Below are 16,761 nucleotides of genomic sequence, written 5' to 3'. Positions count from 1 at the left end.
ATTATTATTATTATTATTATTATTATTATTATTATTATTATTATTATTATCATATCATCAAATAAGAAATAGAGAAAAAATATAAACATTTATATATATATATATATATATATATATATATATATATATATATAACGAAAAGTAGTGAGATTACAATACATATATATATGTGTGTGTGTGATCTCACTACTTTTTCATTATATATGAAACGAAAAAGTAGTGAGATTACACACACACACAGATAGAACAGAGAGATAGAAATAGATAGATAGACAGAGAGGGAGAGAGAGCGAAAGAGAGAGAGAGAGAGAGAGAGAGAGAGAGAGAGAGAGAGAGAGATTACGCTCGTGCGTGTTTGGTTTGTTTTCGTTTACTTTCACTACTCTCAATTCTTATTTGCATTCATCCGTTTCACTGGATACATTAAAAGATGGCCTTTTCTGATTCATTATTTTTTAATGCATAGTAAAAAATTATAATATAGCACCATATGTGGCTGAATATTTTTGGAGTGGTTAAAAGCGAATCGGCTGGTGATGGTTGTCGTTGCGGCGAGTCTTGGTCCGGCTCGGTTTGTGTTGCTTTTCTTCAATGCCAATTCAGACTTTCGAGGAACCCGATCGTCGTGTCTCCTCACGTAAGATGGCGGCCGTCGCAGCCAGGTTACCTTCATCCGTTCTCGAAGTTGTCTTCTCGTATTTGGACATAGCAGACTTGCGCCATTGTTCACTAGTCTGCAAAAGTTGGTATAAATTCCTCAACGACGAGGACAACGACGTCTGGAGATTTCACTGTGTACGGAAATTGGCGGAGGAGGCTCTCAAGTCGGATGTACTTTCCAACGTGCCAACTTATAAAGCGAAGCTGCGTGCCTTCTACCACGCGTGGAACCCGAACGATTGCTCCCGGAATATTTACGTCAAACACAATGGTTTCACTCTACACAGGAACCCGATTGCCCAGAGCACGGACGGGGCCCGTAGCAAGCTAGGTTTTCGGACTGGTCGCCATTGTTGGGAAGTTTGGTGGGAAGGTCCGTTGGGCACGGTTGCTGTCATCGGATTAGCGACGAAGGAAGCTGCTATGCAATGCCATGGTTACGTTTCTCTTTTAGGCAGCGATACCCACAGTTGGGGTTGGAATCTTGTTGATAATCTCTTGTTACATAACGGCGACAATCAGGGAAATTATCCTTTATTAAATAACGCACCCAAATATCAGGTAAGTGCGCTATCTACCACAAGCAAACATTTTCCGCGTGGCGTATAGTATTTACGGCAATGTGCGAGCGAGAAAAAATGCAGTGAACAAAAATGTGTTTACCTTAAAAAAAAAAAAAAATCAAAAGTGATTGCTGTTTATTTATATTGTTTTAATTGATTGTCACTTCTACAATTTTCTTTAATATTTTTACGATCTTGTTTTAATATGACGACCGAGAAAACCGGACCCATCGATGTTTTTCCTACACGATCTTACATATTGATGCTTTTTTTTTCTTAATTTATTTTAATGACTAATTTACAGCCGATTGTATTGTTTCTAGTCCTGATTTAAAATGCATATAAAACAAAATAAGATTTAAAATACAATCAACAAAGATTCCTTTTATAAAACCTTTAAATAAGGAGTTGTTGCAGACAATCCACATTTTTTTTTTTTTTTTTTTTTGCAATTCTATTATTTTAATTGCTGATAATATTTTTTAATTATAAAATATAAATTGCTTACTTCAAAAATCGATTCTCAACATATTCGTGTATGGGGGGGGGGCAATAATTTCTAACAAAAATTGATTTTCTTTCCATCTGGTCTAAAAATGACTAAACCTTTAAAGTAAGGGAGATAACTAACTTTTTTTTTCCTATCCGCCCCCACCAACAACCTCGCATGTGTTCGATTAATGAAGTTATTCTTCACGAGCAGAAAATGAAAACCGGGCATTTCTCAGATGAGGAATTCTATGCTCTGCCCGTATATTCCATTGTTTATTTTTTACATTTTTGATAGTACTCAAGGTTTGACCTGTACGAATAGCAATTCACATATTGTAATAATTTTCACTAAATTGGAGCATTTTCCAATAATCGATGAAAATCTCGGTACTGAGTCGAGTCAGTCCAGAGTATCGACGAGAAATCCCGAGTAGATTATGAAAATAGAAGTAGTTTTAACGTTTGAATGCATGAGAAATTTTGGGTTTGTATTACTGTACACATAGATTCGAAAAAGTTGTCAAAAAACAAATATATAACAAATAAATATTAAGATAAGTTACTTTTCTACCAAATTGGATACATTTTTTTGTTTTTATTCAATGTAACATGTTTATTCAGCTCGAAAAACATGCAGTGTTTACCGATGTATTGGAAAATTCAAAATGGCGCCCGACACTCTCTTTAACATGGTAAGTTTGGGAAAAAGTGTTATAAATAATAAACTAGACAAAATACTATTAAAAAAACACCGAATATATGTCAACTTATGTCACGGTAACATATAATGAGCGAATTTCTAACAGTATTTTGTCTAGTTTATTATTTATAACATCTTTTCCTGAACTTACCGTGTTAAAGAGAGTGTCGGGCGCCATTTTGAATTTTCCAATACATCGGTAAACAGTAAACACTGTATGGTTTTCGAGCTGAATAAGCATGTTACTTAGAATAAAAACACGAAAAATATATCCAGTTAGCTAGAAAAGTAACTTGTCTTGTCTTTGATAACATTTATTTGTTATATATTTGTTTTTTCACAACTTTTTCGAATCCATGTGTACAGTAATACAAACCCGAAATTTTAAAAACACTAAATATGAGAAAGGTTAGGTTTCAATCAAAAAATTTTAACCGCTCAAAAAATAAATAAAATAAAGGTGAGGGGTAATCATGTTTCCCAGAAAAGTGATATGTAATGGCTCAAATTTATTTTTATTTTAAATTCTGACATGCTCGACGTATTGGCGTTAAAATAAATATATTATTTGAGTTAAAGGAATAACAGTTTTTTAAATTAGTAAACCGACATACTGGCATATTTCCAATATGGTTGCCTGTTTTGTTTGTCGATATAAAAATAGAAACAGAATGTAGAATATGTCGGCATATTAAAATATTGTCCCTACACATGTATATTATCGGAAAGGCGATATGCAGCAGCTCAATAATTCTTATGGTAATGTTGACCGAGAGATGGGAGTGATTCGCGGCGCAACGAAATAGTTTCGAATTTGAATTAAGACATCAAAACACCGAACCGGAAATGAAAATATGAAACGAAACGAAACATTTCGTATCATTCCCCCCCCCATTTTTTTCAATTAATTATTATCGAAACGAAATGGCTTTATTTGTTTGTTTGTTGTTCTTTTTTGTTTTTATGTTTGTTTCTTTTTGTTGAGGTGTGTGTGTGTGTGTGGGGGGGCTATTTTGACAAATAGCGTGCGAAAAAACAAAACAAAACAAAAAAAATAATGATCGAAATCACCTGGTAAATCAAAATTACGAAATATGAAACGTCGGGCATATGAAACGAAACGCGCGTTACAGCTACTGAAAGAATCGTTCATTGAACTGGAATTCGAATAAAAAATAATAAATAAATAAAATCGACTGTTGTTCTTTTGTTTGTTTTGGGGGTGTTGAAATCTTTTTTTTTTCTGTCTTCTCTTTTCCGACTATTTATTTATGTACGAAGTTTTTTTTTTTTTTTTTTACGACCCGGTCTAACGTAATATTACCCCCCCCCCTGTTAAGAAAAGCTTTCGGAATAAACACCCCAAACCTCGAAAATGAGGTGGTTGGAGCTTTTTGTACTACGCTGGGGCAAGTTGTAAAAAAAAAAAAAATACCAATAAATGTTATCAAAAACCATATAAGTTACTCTTCTACCTATTTTTTTTTTTTACCGAAATATTTTGCATTTAACGAAAAGTTAGATTTTAAAAAAAAACGAACAAACAAACATTGCCGCTAGGTAAAAAACAAAAATTTAAGGCACTTCTGCATGACAGTGTCATGAGGCGACTGAGACGAGTTATCGACCCCTATTCTTTGAATGAGAAATGCCCTCTGTGAACCTCAAATATAAATAACACAAAAATATAGGGAAAGCGAAACAAGATACACTTATTGCATAAAAAATATAATTTTAAAGTTTTAATATTATTTCTTTTAAATGAATGATTTATAAATGAAAATAAAAAAAATAAATGTTAAAAACATGAAACATTTATAGATTGTTTTTAGAATTATTTGTTTTTTTTTTTTTCTGTACGGTTGTATAAAATGTAGCAACAATTATACTTTTTTTTTTTTTTTTCGCAATAAGATTGTATAAAAATATAGCAAAATATAATTTTAGCAAAATATAATTTAAAAAAAAATGAAACATTTATAGAGGTTTAAGAATATATATATTTTTTTACACAAAGATTGTTTTCTTTTTCGCAGTAAGATTGTATAAACATATATCGAAATATAATTTTTGTTTGTCAATGTAGCAAAATATAATTTTAATATAGAAGTTTTTATTTATAAAAATTTATAATGTCTTTTTTTTATGATTTATTGACCCTTGTACGACTGATAGACGCCCTCTATCAGCCGTTTTTGAAACTAAAATATACATTCGCCTCATGGCAGTGTTATGCAGAAGTGTCAAATTTAATGTTAAATGCTTCACTCTGGTAGATTTACGTATTTTGTTTCATATACCCGACGTTTCATATTTTGCAATTTTGATTTACCAGGTGATTCCAGACATTTATTTAATTTTCTTTTTTTTGTTGCATGTTCTAAATTTAATTTCACATAACTAGCAAGAAACTGACACGACAAATGAAAGGCAAACTTATCTGGTATGATAAAACTAGTCATCTCTCTTCTTGGTTGCAAAATCATTGCGTCATTTTGCATCTCAGCTGAGTCTGGTGGGTGATGCTTCGTAAGAAGTGTTAGTCAAATCTCTACTGAGTAAAGTTTGAAAGTTCTTGGTAAAGGATCCATTTAATTATGATTCCAATAGAGTCGGTTGGTTGGTTCTGCTGAATACTAAATTACGATATCAACATTATTAGGAGACAATATTATGTCAAGGAATGAAACCTAATTAGTTACGTAGAATAGTCTCTCAGAGGAAAGAAGAAAGGGCTCCAATTGCCCTTAAATTAATGAGCCTGTGCATGAAAGGAGAAACAAAAACCCCGTCCATCCTCTAAGAAAAATATACGTAAACTGAAGTTTTTCAGTTTGAACATCCTGTGCATGGTTCAAATTTAAATCAACCAATCAAAAACAAAGCATGACATCAAATTCTAATAAACCAATGAAAGTTTGCATTTCAAGTCATGCAATTTCTAACACACTGCCAAAGGAGGAAAGAAAAAGTAATGGGTATCCATTACTTTTTTCTAGATATTAAATACAAGGTAACTATGTTAATTAATCGACAAGTAAATAATTTTATTGGTCACAAGGACTTAACTAACCATCCTAGGTTTTATTGTTTTTTTTTATTTTAAAATAACTATATCATGAGCAAACAAAGTCATATAAACTAGATTTATTGGTTATAAATTTATTTAGATTACCAATATATTAATAAGGCTCCATGTTTTGACAAGCTTCCACAGAAGCGGCCTTTAAATCTAGGGGAAATAAATGTTTTAAAGAATGAACCAGTTCGCAACCGTCCCTTAATACATAGGCCGAGTGAACTTTACCATTGTTCCCATTAATAAGTACTTTGCCTCCAAAAAGGTTAAGTTTTATTTGGAGATTTAATTAGAACGATTTCTCTCACTGACACCTTAAGGCGATCGCATATTATATTAGCATCGACCTCTCTCAAGGACAATAAGTAATTGTTGTGCCAGTGTCTCAGAGACTGCAAAAGTTTAGCATAATTGGGAGGATCAGAACACGAATCGTCGAATTCGTAATTATTTATAAAAAAACAAGGATTATAACCAGTTTGAAGAAAATGATTAGGAGTTAAAATATTGAGACCCCCCCCCTTTCAGAAGCAGTAATATAGGTAAACAGTCGATCATTGATTGCCTTTTCCACACCGGAAAGGATAGTTAAGAAGTCGAAATAGCAGATTTTCTTTCTACCTATTAATTTCTTCAGACATTAATTGTCTCTCCCATGCACCTCCTTGCCAAGCCGAATCAAAAGGAATGATGAGACGACTAATGGAAGACGACAACAAATGCTAATATAAAAGATCTGGTAAAAGCTCCAGATGCATGGCAAGCAAACTCATGCAGGTGAATAATAAGATGTACATCTTCACGTCTTCGTCATTGTGCTTTAGCAAAAAATGACCGGTAAAGTTAACACCCACTTGTTGAAATGGATAAACAAAATTTGCCCGACGAGTGGGTAGTTGAGAACCCGAGGGGGCCTTATATGGCATCGAATTAATTTTTCTACAAATAATGCAATTAAGTAGAATTTTTTTACCAATTGCCTCCCTTGGGGAATCCAAAATCCAGATAACCTCAACTTTGAAAGAGTTAAATTGGTTCCGAGATGGCAACAATTTAAGTGTACCTCTTTGATTACTAATTCGGTCAAATGATGGTGTTTCCCTAGAAGTATAGAGAATTTAATATCAAACGAGTGAATGTTAGAATTCTGAATACGACCCTTTGTTTGCACCAGACTATCCTTATCGATAAACAAGCCAAGAGCAGATACCTTTGGAGGAACAGCTTTATTAGTGGGTTTACTCAAGTATTCCAATTCATAAGGAAATTCTTTCCTCTGCACATAAGAAAAGAGCAATAATTTAGCTCTATGATTGGTAGCTGTGTTTCCGTGCTTCAACTTATCATAGATCCTTAACACCTTCTTGAGGACATCAATTGTTCTGGTCAAAAGAACATTCAGCGATATTTATGGGTAAGATATTTAGGGACCATCGAAGAACATACACAATATGATTTTTTTTGGTTACGTCATTAAGACTAGGCAAAGGAGACACAGGCCAGTCAATGGTATGTCGATTTAACCAATCGAGGCAGTGTACCCAAAAATTGATTATTGTTCAAACTTAAAGGTAGTAAGGCTCTAGTTAAAATATCTGCAGGATTTTCGGACAAAGGAACATATTTGGACTGAAAGAATTTTGAATTCTAGATTGAAATCATCATGGTTTCCCACTAAAATGTTAGTCCTTTTTCTGTTTAAAACTCAAGATAAGGCCACTTAGGCGTCAGATACAAGAAAAATGTACACAAGTCGTCCAAATCGCATTTTAAGTTCTGTTAACAGCGACAACTTTTTTCTTTTCAGCAAATATAACCAAATTTCAGTCCAAATTCCTCGTTTAAAAACGAGGACTTTTTAATACATACAAGTAGACAGAATCACATTCCAACACTTTCATTTGACGACGACAGTTAAAGAAAATCCAACGAATCCCACTGGGAGTAACAAACAAACAAAAAGACAAAAAAAGTCCGACTCCCATCATATTTTCAACCTTCGCTGTTTGACACGACTCCTTCAATTCTCCCTTTGACAACGCTTTTCAAATTTCAACACGACTTTTAATTTTCCATTTCATCTTAGCCGCATCATTTAAAATTTTCCATTTCATCTCAGCCGCATCAGCCCCATATTTAAAGCTGAAATAGCTTCTAATAGGAAAAAAAAAACCTGGACTGGATTCTTGGCAGCATTCGAACATTTTCCGCTCTAACACATTCAGTCCAGTTTTCGAGGACTCGACTCAACCCAACCCCTGACATTTTCACTGCTGGCCTTATATTCTCTCATTCATATGCAAATTAAGACGCGATTGAACCTGATGATTTGTCACCTTTTCATGTGCCATCGGTCGGGTTTTGAGTCCTTCTCCGTGACTGCAGTCACACTACAATTTTCCCTGCAGTATCATTATATGATTGTAAAAACAAGGTCATGGTCGCTTTTTGCTTACGACTTTGTTGAAAACAGCTATCTTGGATTCTTACACGATTAAATTGTTTACACATTTAAATGTGTGTTTCTCTTGTTTAAATGAGTAAATAAATTTTTACTCAAAATGATTGCTCATGCAATAAAGTTTAAGATAAGAAACATTTTGAATGTCTTATTTTTTTTTTTTCATATCACCCACAAACCCTATTTAGTGACATTGCTATTATTTTTATATAACTCACTAAAGGATTTACTTATGACCATTTCTCTGTTCCAAGTTCTATATTGATAGGTGTCCATCTTAGAAATATGCTAGTGTGTTAGGTAAATTACTCGTTTAAAATGTGTTTCCTTATTTCATATGTAAATTGCAATTCATAATCTGGAATAATAAAAAAAATTGAACCACTGCTTTGCTAATAAAATTTCATGTATTGGGGAAACAATATATTTACCGATAATATTTGTTTTTGCAATTCTTTAAAGATAAATATATAAAAGTAGTTGAACATTTTAATATTTCTACATATTCTACGTTCTGTTCCAATTTTTATATCAACTAGTATCACAGACAATATGGAAATATACCAGTATGTCATATGAAATATTGAAAAACATTTAAACTTTATTAATATTTTGATTGAATTAATTTTAGTAGTTCTTGTATGTCAAGTAAAGTGAATTGTTCCTTTATTTTATTGACCCTAATAGCTTTCAACCTATATGCGTGCTAATCTTATTTACTAATTTAAAGTGGTTTTTTTTTTTTCACCCTTATTTCATATATAATACTAAACTGATTTGATCGATAATACATTCAGCATATTGTAATCTTTTTAAAAAATACAATTTTTGAGCTACTGCATATTGCCTTGCTGATAAAATTACCATTACAGTTTGATTACCAAAAAAAGTTGAAAACTCCTTTAATAGAAAAGGTAGCTTTTAAATCATAAACTGTTTTGACCATTTCAGGAACTGATTTTGGATTCTTTGTCGATACTCTATTGATTGGCTAAGTACTGAAATTCTCTGAGTATGCATTCCTTACAAGTACCAAAATCCCCATATATTCTTGCTTCAAGCCCTAAACTCATATTACTATTTCTTGATTTTTAATTTCTAAAAGTTTCCCATCAGAAATCAAATATGCATATCCGACATGAACGGCGACCCCCCCCCCCCCCAGTATTATTGTACCCATTTGATCAAAATGAAACCTACATACTTAGCAGAGTACTTTAATGTAGTTTCAGAATATATATATATTATAAAAGTGACCTTATCTGTGTGCAGAACAGTCTACTAAACTACTCAATAAAATTTTGGTCTACAGGTTTGAAGCTTAGTATATTCATATCTGTTGAACAATATCGATTTGGTTTATAGCCAGAAAGGAGTCAAACTACTCTACACATGCGCAAATATACATTTATATGTTTAACTGCATAAATTTGTCAAATTTGGTGTGCATGTTTTGTTAGCTCAGATAACGCAAAAAAGTTAAATGTTTCGATTCTAGCTGATAGCACTAAAGTCGTTTTAATTTTGAACTTTTGAAATCACTTTAGTTTGGGTAAAATAGTAGTGCAAATTGGCTCTATAATACATACGAAATCTACATTTTGTGTTTTGTTTCTCTTCCAGGTTGGTGAGAGAATACGGGTTATATTAGACTGTGAAGATAATACATTAGCCTTTGAAAAAAATTATGAATTTCTCGGTAAGTGATTTCTTTTTATGATTTCTTTTTTATAATTTTATTTTTATTAAAGAAAAGTGATAAATAGCAAAAAAAAAAAAAAAAAAATGAAACTCATTTCTATGCAAACCTGATCAAAAATTGAGACAATTTTGATTTTTGTGATCAAAACTCTGAAGTTTTTTTTAAAGAAAATTCATTGGCAATGAAGTGTTAATTGAGTAGATACTTGCTTATAAAACCTTAGACTCTTTTCTCTCTTCAATGTGTCAGCTCTTAATTTTTTTTCTGTTTTTCTCAAGGCAAAATTTACATGTCATTAATAATGACAAGTGTTTTCAATTCTTTGATTTTTTGTTTTCTCCACCATTAAAAATGTTTTCACAGAATTAAATAACAGTGACCTCATCCCACTTCCTATTTTTCTTTTGTTTTTTTAACTTAAAAATACTCTTCGGATCCTATTATTCTATAGTCTAGAAGGCAATTTCGTCACCTTCCCCACTGACTTTAAACTAAACTTCCTTGTAGCTTAGGTTATGCTTGCTATGCATGATAAAAATGAAAAACATTTTATTTTTAAAATAGACAAAAGGAAGCCTTCCTGAACAGTTATACACGTTTCTTTTTAATTTCCCCACCTGAAGAAGAGATGCTACTCTCGAAAATTAGGGATATCAACACCTACCATCTTATACGATACATTGTTGGTAAATAAATGTTATGTAATTGAAAATTATTGAAAAGTTTCAATAATTTTGTCATTATTTTATATGCTTACTTGTGTCGACTGTGTTTCCTATGAACCACATTGATATAGCCTTCAAAAACAACTCGTTTCACACTATGCACAATGATGCAAGCAAACTACAACATCTTTCTCTTTTTACTTTTAATTTAAATATCAATGATGTTTGTCAGCATTTTTCTTGACAAAAATGTTTTATTTAATTTTTAAACTTTTTCTTTTTTCTTTTGAGCTTTGTACTTCAATTGCATTCATTAAAATGTTACTAAGCAAATTTATGCAAAGTTTAACAAATTTTTTTTACTCAAGTAAAATACATTTATATTGTATTTTGATGTTATCACAATCTATAGATTTTAGTTTTAGCTTAAAAACAAATATTTATCATGAGTACCAGCAATTATGATTTTAAAAAAATTAAAAGAAGTTTTTGAATTAAGCCCAATTTTTCAATCCATAATTCTGATTAATCATCACAGCACTACTACTACTAATAATTATAAGCTTCAGTCTATTTCCTCTCATCTAAAGTGAAACAATCTTGTGGCACATTGTTGACGTCAAATTTAATAAGTTTTTCTCTGTCATGCTTAAATTTGTTTCAATAAGTCTTAATATGAAAAAAATGTGTGTTCAAACTTTATGAAAATTGGTGTTGATTGTGACAAAATCCTTAGATGTGTGTCTAAAACATAGATTGGATTGATTAAAGAAATTTGAAGTTAAAAAAATGAAAATCACATTTTGTTTGAAATAGCATTTTTATTACTAAACATAGAGATTCTATAAATGCATCTTTTAAAATGAATCTTTTTTTTTTTTTTTTTTTTTTTCTCTCCATGGTTTAAATTTCTCATATTTTAATTTCCAGGTGTTGCATTCCGTGGTTTGCCAAATACTCTTTTATATCCGGCTGTTTCTGCAGTATATGGTAAAACAGAAGTCTCTATGGTTTATTTGGGGCCTCCTTTGGATGGATGACCTTCTGTGAAAACCTCAGTCCTAATTGGGGGCATTGAGTCATTCAGCATGTTATTAGCTGATTATATCCTTCCAAATATGTCTTACCGGCTAGAACAAAATGGCCACTACATTTTGACTGCCGATGAAAAGTACAATCAAACATGGTCTACTAATTGCCCGACAAATTTCCTTTTTAAAGTCTTGGGAAATATGATGATGGCCAGTCCTGGTTTTCATGTTCAGTTGAGCGGGTGGTAACCATACTGCCATTGACTTATCTATGTGTGTTTGCACATGCCCCGCATGCATAAGTGTTTGCGTGTGTGCTTGTGTTGTATTTGGTAAATTATATGCCATCTTTAGTTCAAAACATTTGATGTTGAAAATGTTGAAGATGAAATACAAATTATTTATTTACATTTAATGTTGTTGGCAGCAATTTTTAATTTAAATTCATGGATTTAGAACAAAACTTTAAAATATGGCTAAACAAAAAAAAAAATCTATATCCATGAAAAAACACTAAAAAAAAAAAATTTTTTTTGTTTCTATATTTCTTGCAGTGATGAAATAAGTATGGAAAAATATGTTTATTGGACAAAAGAAATGAAAAAGAAATTGGAAACATTTGATTATGAAAATGTGACTGAGCAAGAAACTAAATGTTACGACTGATCCAAGTCTATTTTAAGACTCTTAACTGAAGAAAAATATTGAATTGATTGCTTTGTATTTGTGACAATTTTCATGTGAAATTTGAAGAGAAATTGGATTTCATGGTTAGGAAAAATGGAAGATCACATATTTGTAATCTTCAATTTTTTATTTATAGATGAATGCAAAGACATGTCTGTGTAGCGCTTGAAGGAATCTTGGACCAGGTGGGAAATGTAGCCCACTCCTCCCCCCTTCTCGGTTATAAAGACACCTCATATTAACCTGTCTGATTTACCCATATAATAAAGTGTATGCCATGTCGACCTAATTTGATTAACTGATCAAGAAATACGTTCTTGTTCTTTTAGCAAGTGTAGTAGTTGTTCTCACTTCATTTTTTTCTGTCCCAAGTCAGTGAAGGAGAAATCCTTCTAGACCGAAGCAATTTTGAATTTTGTTCCAATCCAGAGTACGCCCCCCCCCCGTTTTTTTTTTTTTTTTTTTTTTTTTTTAAGAGCTGATTTTTCTTGCATTAAAAAGCCGACCTTCTGTCTAACTCTGGCCCCATAAGGAGGCGAGTAAATAAGGACATGAAATTGATCTTTCAGGATTTCATATTACAAATCACTGCTTTACATTAAGGAATTCCTTCCTTTGGAAAAGTTCTTCGATTAATATCCAACAATATTTACAAGGTGAGGTGTCATTATTTACATATTCTGGGTTGTTTTGACCGTTGTTCTTCCAAATTATTTTTTTGATGACTGAATTTATGAACTGAACACTTATTCCCCAGTTGATTAAATATATGGTTCAGTTACTTACTACAAAGACATTTGTAAAGAATGGGAAGAGTCCAACGTCTGAAACATTGTGAAAATGGTAATACTAAAGATGGGAGGAAAACAATCCAAACATGCAAATAATTCTATAACTTTTCCTTATCACAATTAATATTGTAAAACCTGTTAAATGTCATCATTACAGATTGAAAGAACTTCATTTGTTTCAAGAGTTATGTCATCAAAATGTATAATAAATAAAACAAAGGCATTTGTTGGAAAGAAGAATAAGGTTGCATGGTATACTTGAACGATGCCACAACAAAGATAATGAATCCCAGTTTGTTAGAAGCAACTAATGTTTCAATTGAGACATGTAATCGGCAAAAAATGTGTCATGCAATGAGGACAATCAGGCAAATACAAATTTGGGGAGAAAATTTATTACTTATGCAGTATAAGAACCATGCTATTGCCAGAATCATCTAGGCAGTTTATGGAAAATTCTAGAATCTGCCGAAACATACAACACCTTAACCCTAATACAAAATATCATAGGAAATTTTTACTATCATTGGTTTATTATAAAAAAAAATGTAAATATTTATCTTGATTTGAACAAAAATGATATTAAAAAAAATCAAAAACATTTTTCTTTATCAGTTAATTATTCAAGAGTAAATATGTATTCATGAAACTTACCTTTTCATCATATCGGGCGGGCTGAACCAAATTGACTCTTTCCTTCCACAGATCTCTATCTTCCATGGCCTTAGGAAGGACTTCAAGTTATAAGCCAGTGTCTTCTATATATATAAAGTAGTAGCATGTGTGTGTCTGTGTGTACAACTCACCTACAGCCCACACCACTGGACCGATCATTACCAAACCTGGCATGATGGTGGTCCCTCATCTAGGGATGATGCACATCATTTTCCAAGGTAAAGATCAAGGTCATAGACTATGTGTGTATATGTATGTATGTATATATATATATATATATATATATATATACTCTCCTACAACACATACCACTGGACTAATCATGACTAAAATTGACATGATGATGGTCTCCGACCTAGTGATGGTGCACACCATTTTTCGAGGTCAAAGGTTAAGGTCATATTTGGTGGCGGCTCTTCATAAACTCCTCCACCAAGTTGGGGTTCACCACCATCCCGGAGGCCCCCACCATGGTGTTGGCCAACTTTTCGCATGTATCTGTCAATAATTTTGTGTATGTCTTGACAGCGGCTCCATGTTTATGATCCCACAGTACCACACCACTGCCAACCTCATCTTTTCTTCTGTAGCAATGTCTGGCATATCGTGTTCTTATTACTCAAGAGATCCTGGGTAACCAACCATACAGATGGCTAATGGTTGGATTTGTTTTCCAGTTTAAGTTTAACACTGCCTGGACCATTTTAGTCTAAGTTCTAATTTACTTTCAAGTTTTTTAAGAATTCATACTGGTGAACGATAAAGCAGCATTGTCTCCACGACGGCTCTAAAGCTTTTTTTTTTTTATCTGTTCCAAAAGGGCAGATTTCCATATATCTTTTAGTTGATTTAAGTGGACATCTTTTTCGCTGGATGTGATCTAGCTGCCAAGATATTTGAAGTCATCTACTTGTTTGAGTGGTGTTCTCTCTAGTCTTTCAATTGGGCCGGTTTGATGGAAGGACATAAATTCTGTTTTAGTTGCATTTGTATGCAGTTCAATCATGACAGTTGATTCTTCCAAGATGTGTAGCAACTTTTGTGCATTAACATTGTCATCAGCTAACAGAGCAGAGCAAGATCTTTAGCTTACTTTACAATGAATGTTTTTTTATTCTTGATTTTAATTTTAATTTTCTAAAAGTTTTATAAAAATTGTTCAATAATTTAAGAATATTGTTTTCATTTTTCAATTAATTTTTCATTGAATTAACTTTAATGAAAATGAAGCGTTTGTATGAAAAAAAAAATCATGAAACCTCTGTTTGACACCTGGTGTTTTCCATAAACTGCCCGGATGATTCCGATGACAACACAGTCCTTATACTGCATAAGTACTTAACTTTTAATTTCATTGAAATTAATGTTTTCATTTAAAGAAAAAATTCAAACAATCCTTAAATCCCATGCCTGCTGATTTACTTGGTGTTATATTCTGACGGTTGCATTGTATTGATGTCATAAACCTGGAAACCTTTCCTTCATATCAGTTTGAAAACCATAAAATCAAATCAAACAAAAATTTTTTGGTTGCTAAGCAACAAAATCTAGATTTTTCTTTTCCTTAAAAAACCTATTTACCCAAGATGTATTTACTTTTGTTCCACTCAGCTAAAAACTTCATATTCATCCCAGTTTATTGCCTTTTTAAAACTTGTACAACAAAAAACAACCACCACAAAAAAAGACCTGTTGCTCCTTAGAGCAGACTGATAAAAAATTTCATTTTATCATTTCACTCAATGTTGCCAACTTGGCTTCCTTGCCACCTGTATCATAGTTCTCTTGTGCATTCCCGACATTGTAGAACTCTTGCATAATCAAACTTAAATTATAAAATCTTTTTTCTGATACTAAAAGGATTTTTTATCACTTTCTTTTATAGAAGAAAACGGAATTCATTTTATAAATACTGCAATCCTACAATGTGTGTTGTTTTGAATATGGAAATATTCTTAGATTATTGAAAGAGATGTTATTTTTAAATGCAATTTTATGTGTAGTTATTTAAAATATGTTACTCTACTGTTCTTTTTTTTTCTTTTTTTTTTAATATCCAAAACTATATAGAAAAATATGCAGTTTTATACAAATATTAAATATAAAAGATCTACATACGTGATGCTTTTTTTTTTTTTTTTAAATATGGAGAATTGATTTATAAACCTATAATCATGAGGCATTTTGGAAAACAAAATACTTGATATGTTGTAAGATTTTGTTTTGCTTACATTTAGAAATAATTTGTCCTACAAAATGAAGTATATCGATTTAGAAATATTGTGAAATATTTTGAATTTTTGCATGTGAAAATATTTTATATTAAGTTGTAAGATATTGTTACAGACCGGGAGAGACCAGAACCAGGCGTAATCCCTGGTGCAAAATCTTTGACTCTTCACATTGACAATTCTTCATACGTTGCTCACAAAACATGAATAAAGAAAAAGCAATCTAAAGTCCGCAATGAGATTCATAATCTTTGTGACACATTGATTTGAAATAAGCTTTCTTCATTATACTCCCAAGTGATGTATACAGACAGCAAGAACAACAAAACTCATGGTTAAACACAAATTTATTCATATAAGATAGTTTTATTATGGCAAGGGATTCAATCTTCATGGAATTTTTATGAAACAACTTAATGGACCGAGGCTGGGGTGACCATAAATAACATAATTACAATAGTGAACGAGCAACTAAAAAGAAAAAAAAAAGTTATGTATGAACTGACAGTGGAGGGTGGATATTGGGGTTGGGTAAAAGAAAATGTAAAGCAATCAATGATCAGAAAATAAAATATCAAACAAAAACAAATGCATTCAGCCCTGAAAATTTCCAAGTGATCGGAAGATGATGTTAGGGGCCATGTATTCAATCTTTTCTCCCTTTTATTTCCCTCTCTCTCCTCTTCTTTTCCTTTCATTTTTATATTATTATTTTCTCTCTCACTTAACTGTTCATCTTAGTTTTTAAGCAGCATGTTAACGAGTCACTTTAACCCTTCTGCGAATCCTTCAGTTGCTTAGCATAAATGCAAAGTTTTTTTTTATCTTATCTTTATGATGCATCAAGTGTTATAACAATTTTGTAATCCTTCACCATATCTTGAATTGAAACAAAGCAAGTTTCGCAAAGTCTGTTTTGGTTCCTGTAATTTGAACAAATACATCAAACTGTATTTAGGCAATTTTGTAATCCTTCGCCATGTCCGAGACTGAAACAAAACATGTTTCAAAATATCCATTTTGG

At 32.0% G+C, this 16,761-nt stretch overlaps 1 protein-coding gene across 1 annotated transcript; it reads left to right on the top strand.

The window, feature by feature from the left end:
- The first annotated feature begins 233 nt into the window (after positions 1-233).
- Positions 234-12,350, top strand: LOC145297681 (F-box/SPRY domain-containing protein 1-like). Its single transcript, XM_080143875.1, has 3 exons — positions 234-1,221; positions 9,579-9,654; positions 11,253-12,350. The coding sequence occupies exons 1-3, from the start codon at positions 592-594 to the stop codon at positions 11,360-11,362; spliced, it is 816 nt and encodes a 271-aa protein (XP_080000001.1). The 5' UTR covers positions 234-591; the 3' UTR covers positions 11,363-12,350.
- The last annotated feature ends 4,411 nt before the right edge of the window (positions 12,351-16,761 follow it).

The sequence above is a fragment of the Euprymna scolopes genome, chromosome 18 (genome assembly GCF_053919585.1).
Source record: "Euprymna scolopes isolate OS-2025 chromosome 18, ASM5391958v1, whole genome shotgun sequence".
Taxonomy (NCBI): Eukaryota; Metazoa; Mollusca; class Cephalopoda; order Sepiida; family Sepiolidae; genus Euprymna; species Euprymna scolopes.
Note: the sequence above shows the minus strand (reverse complement) of the source record. Positions and strands in the feature narration are given on the sequence as shown.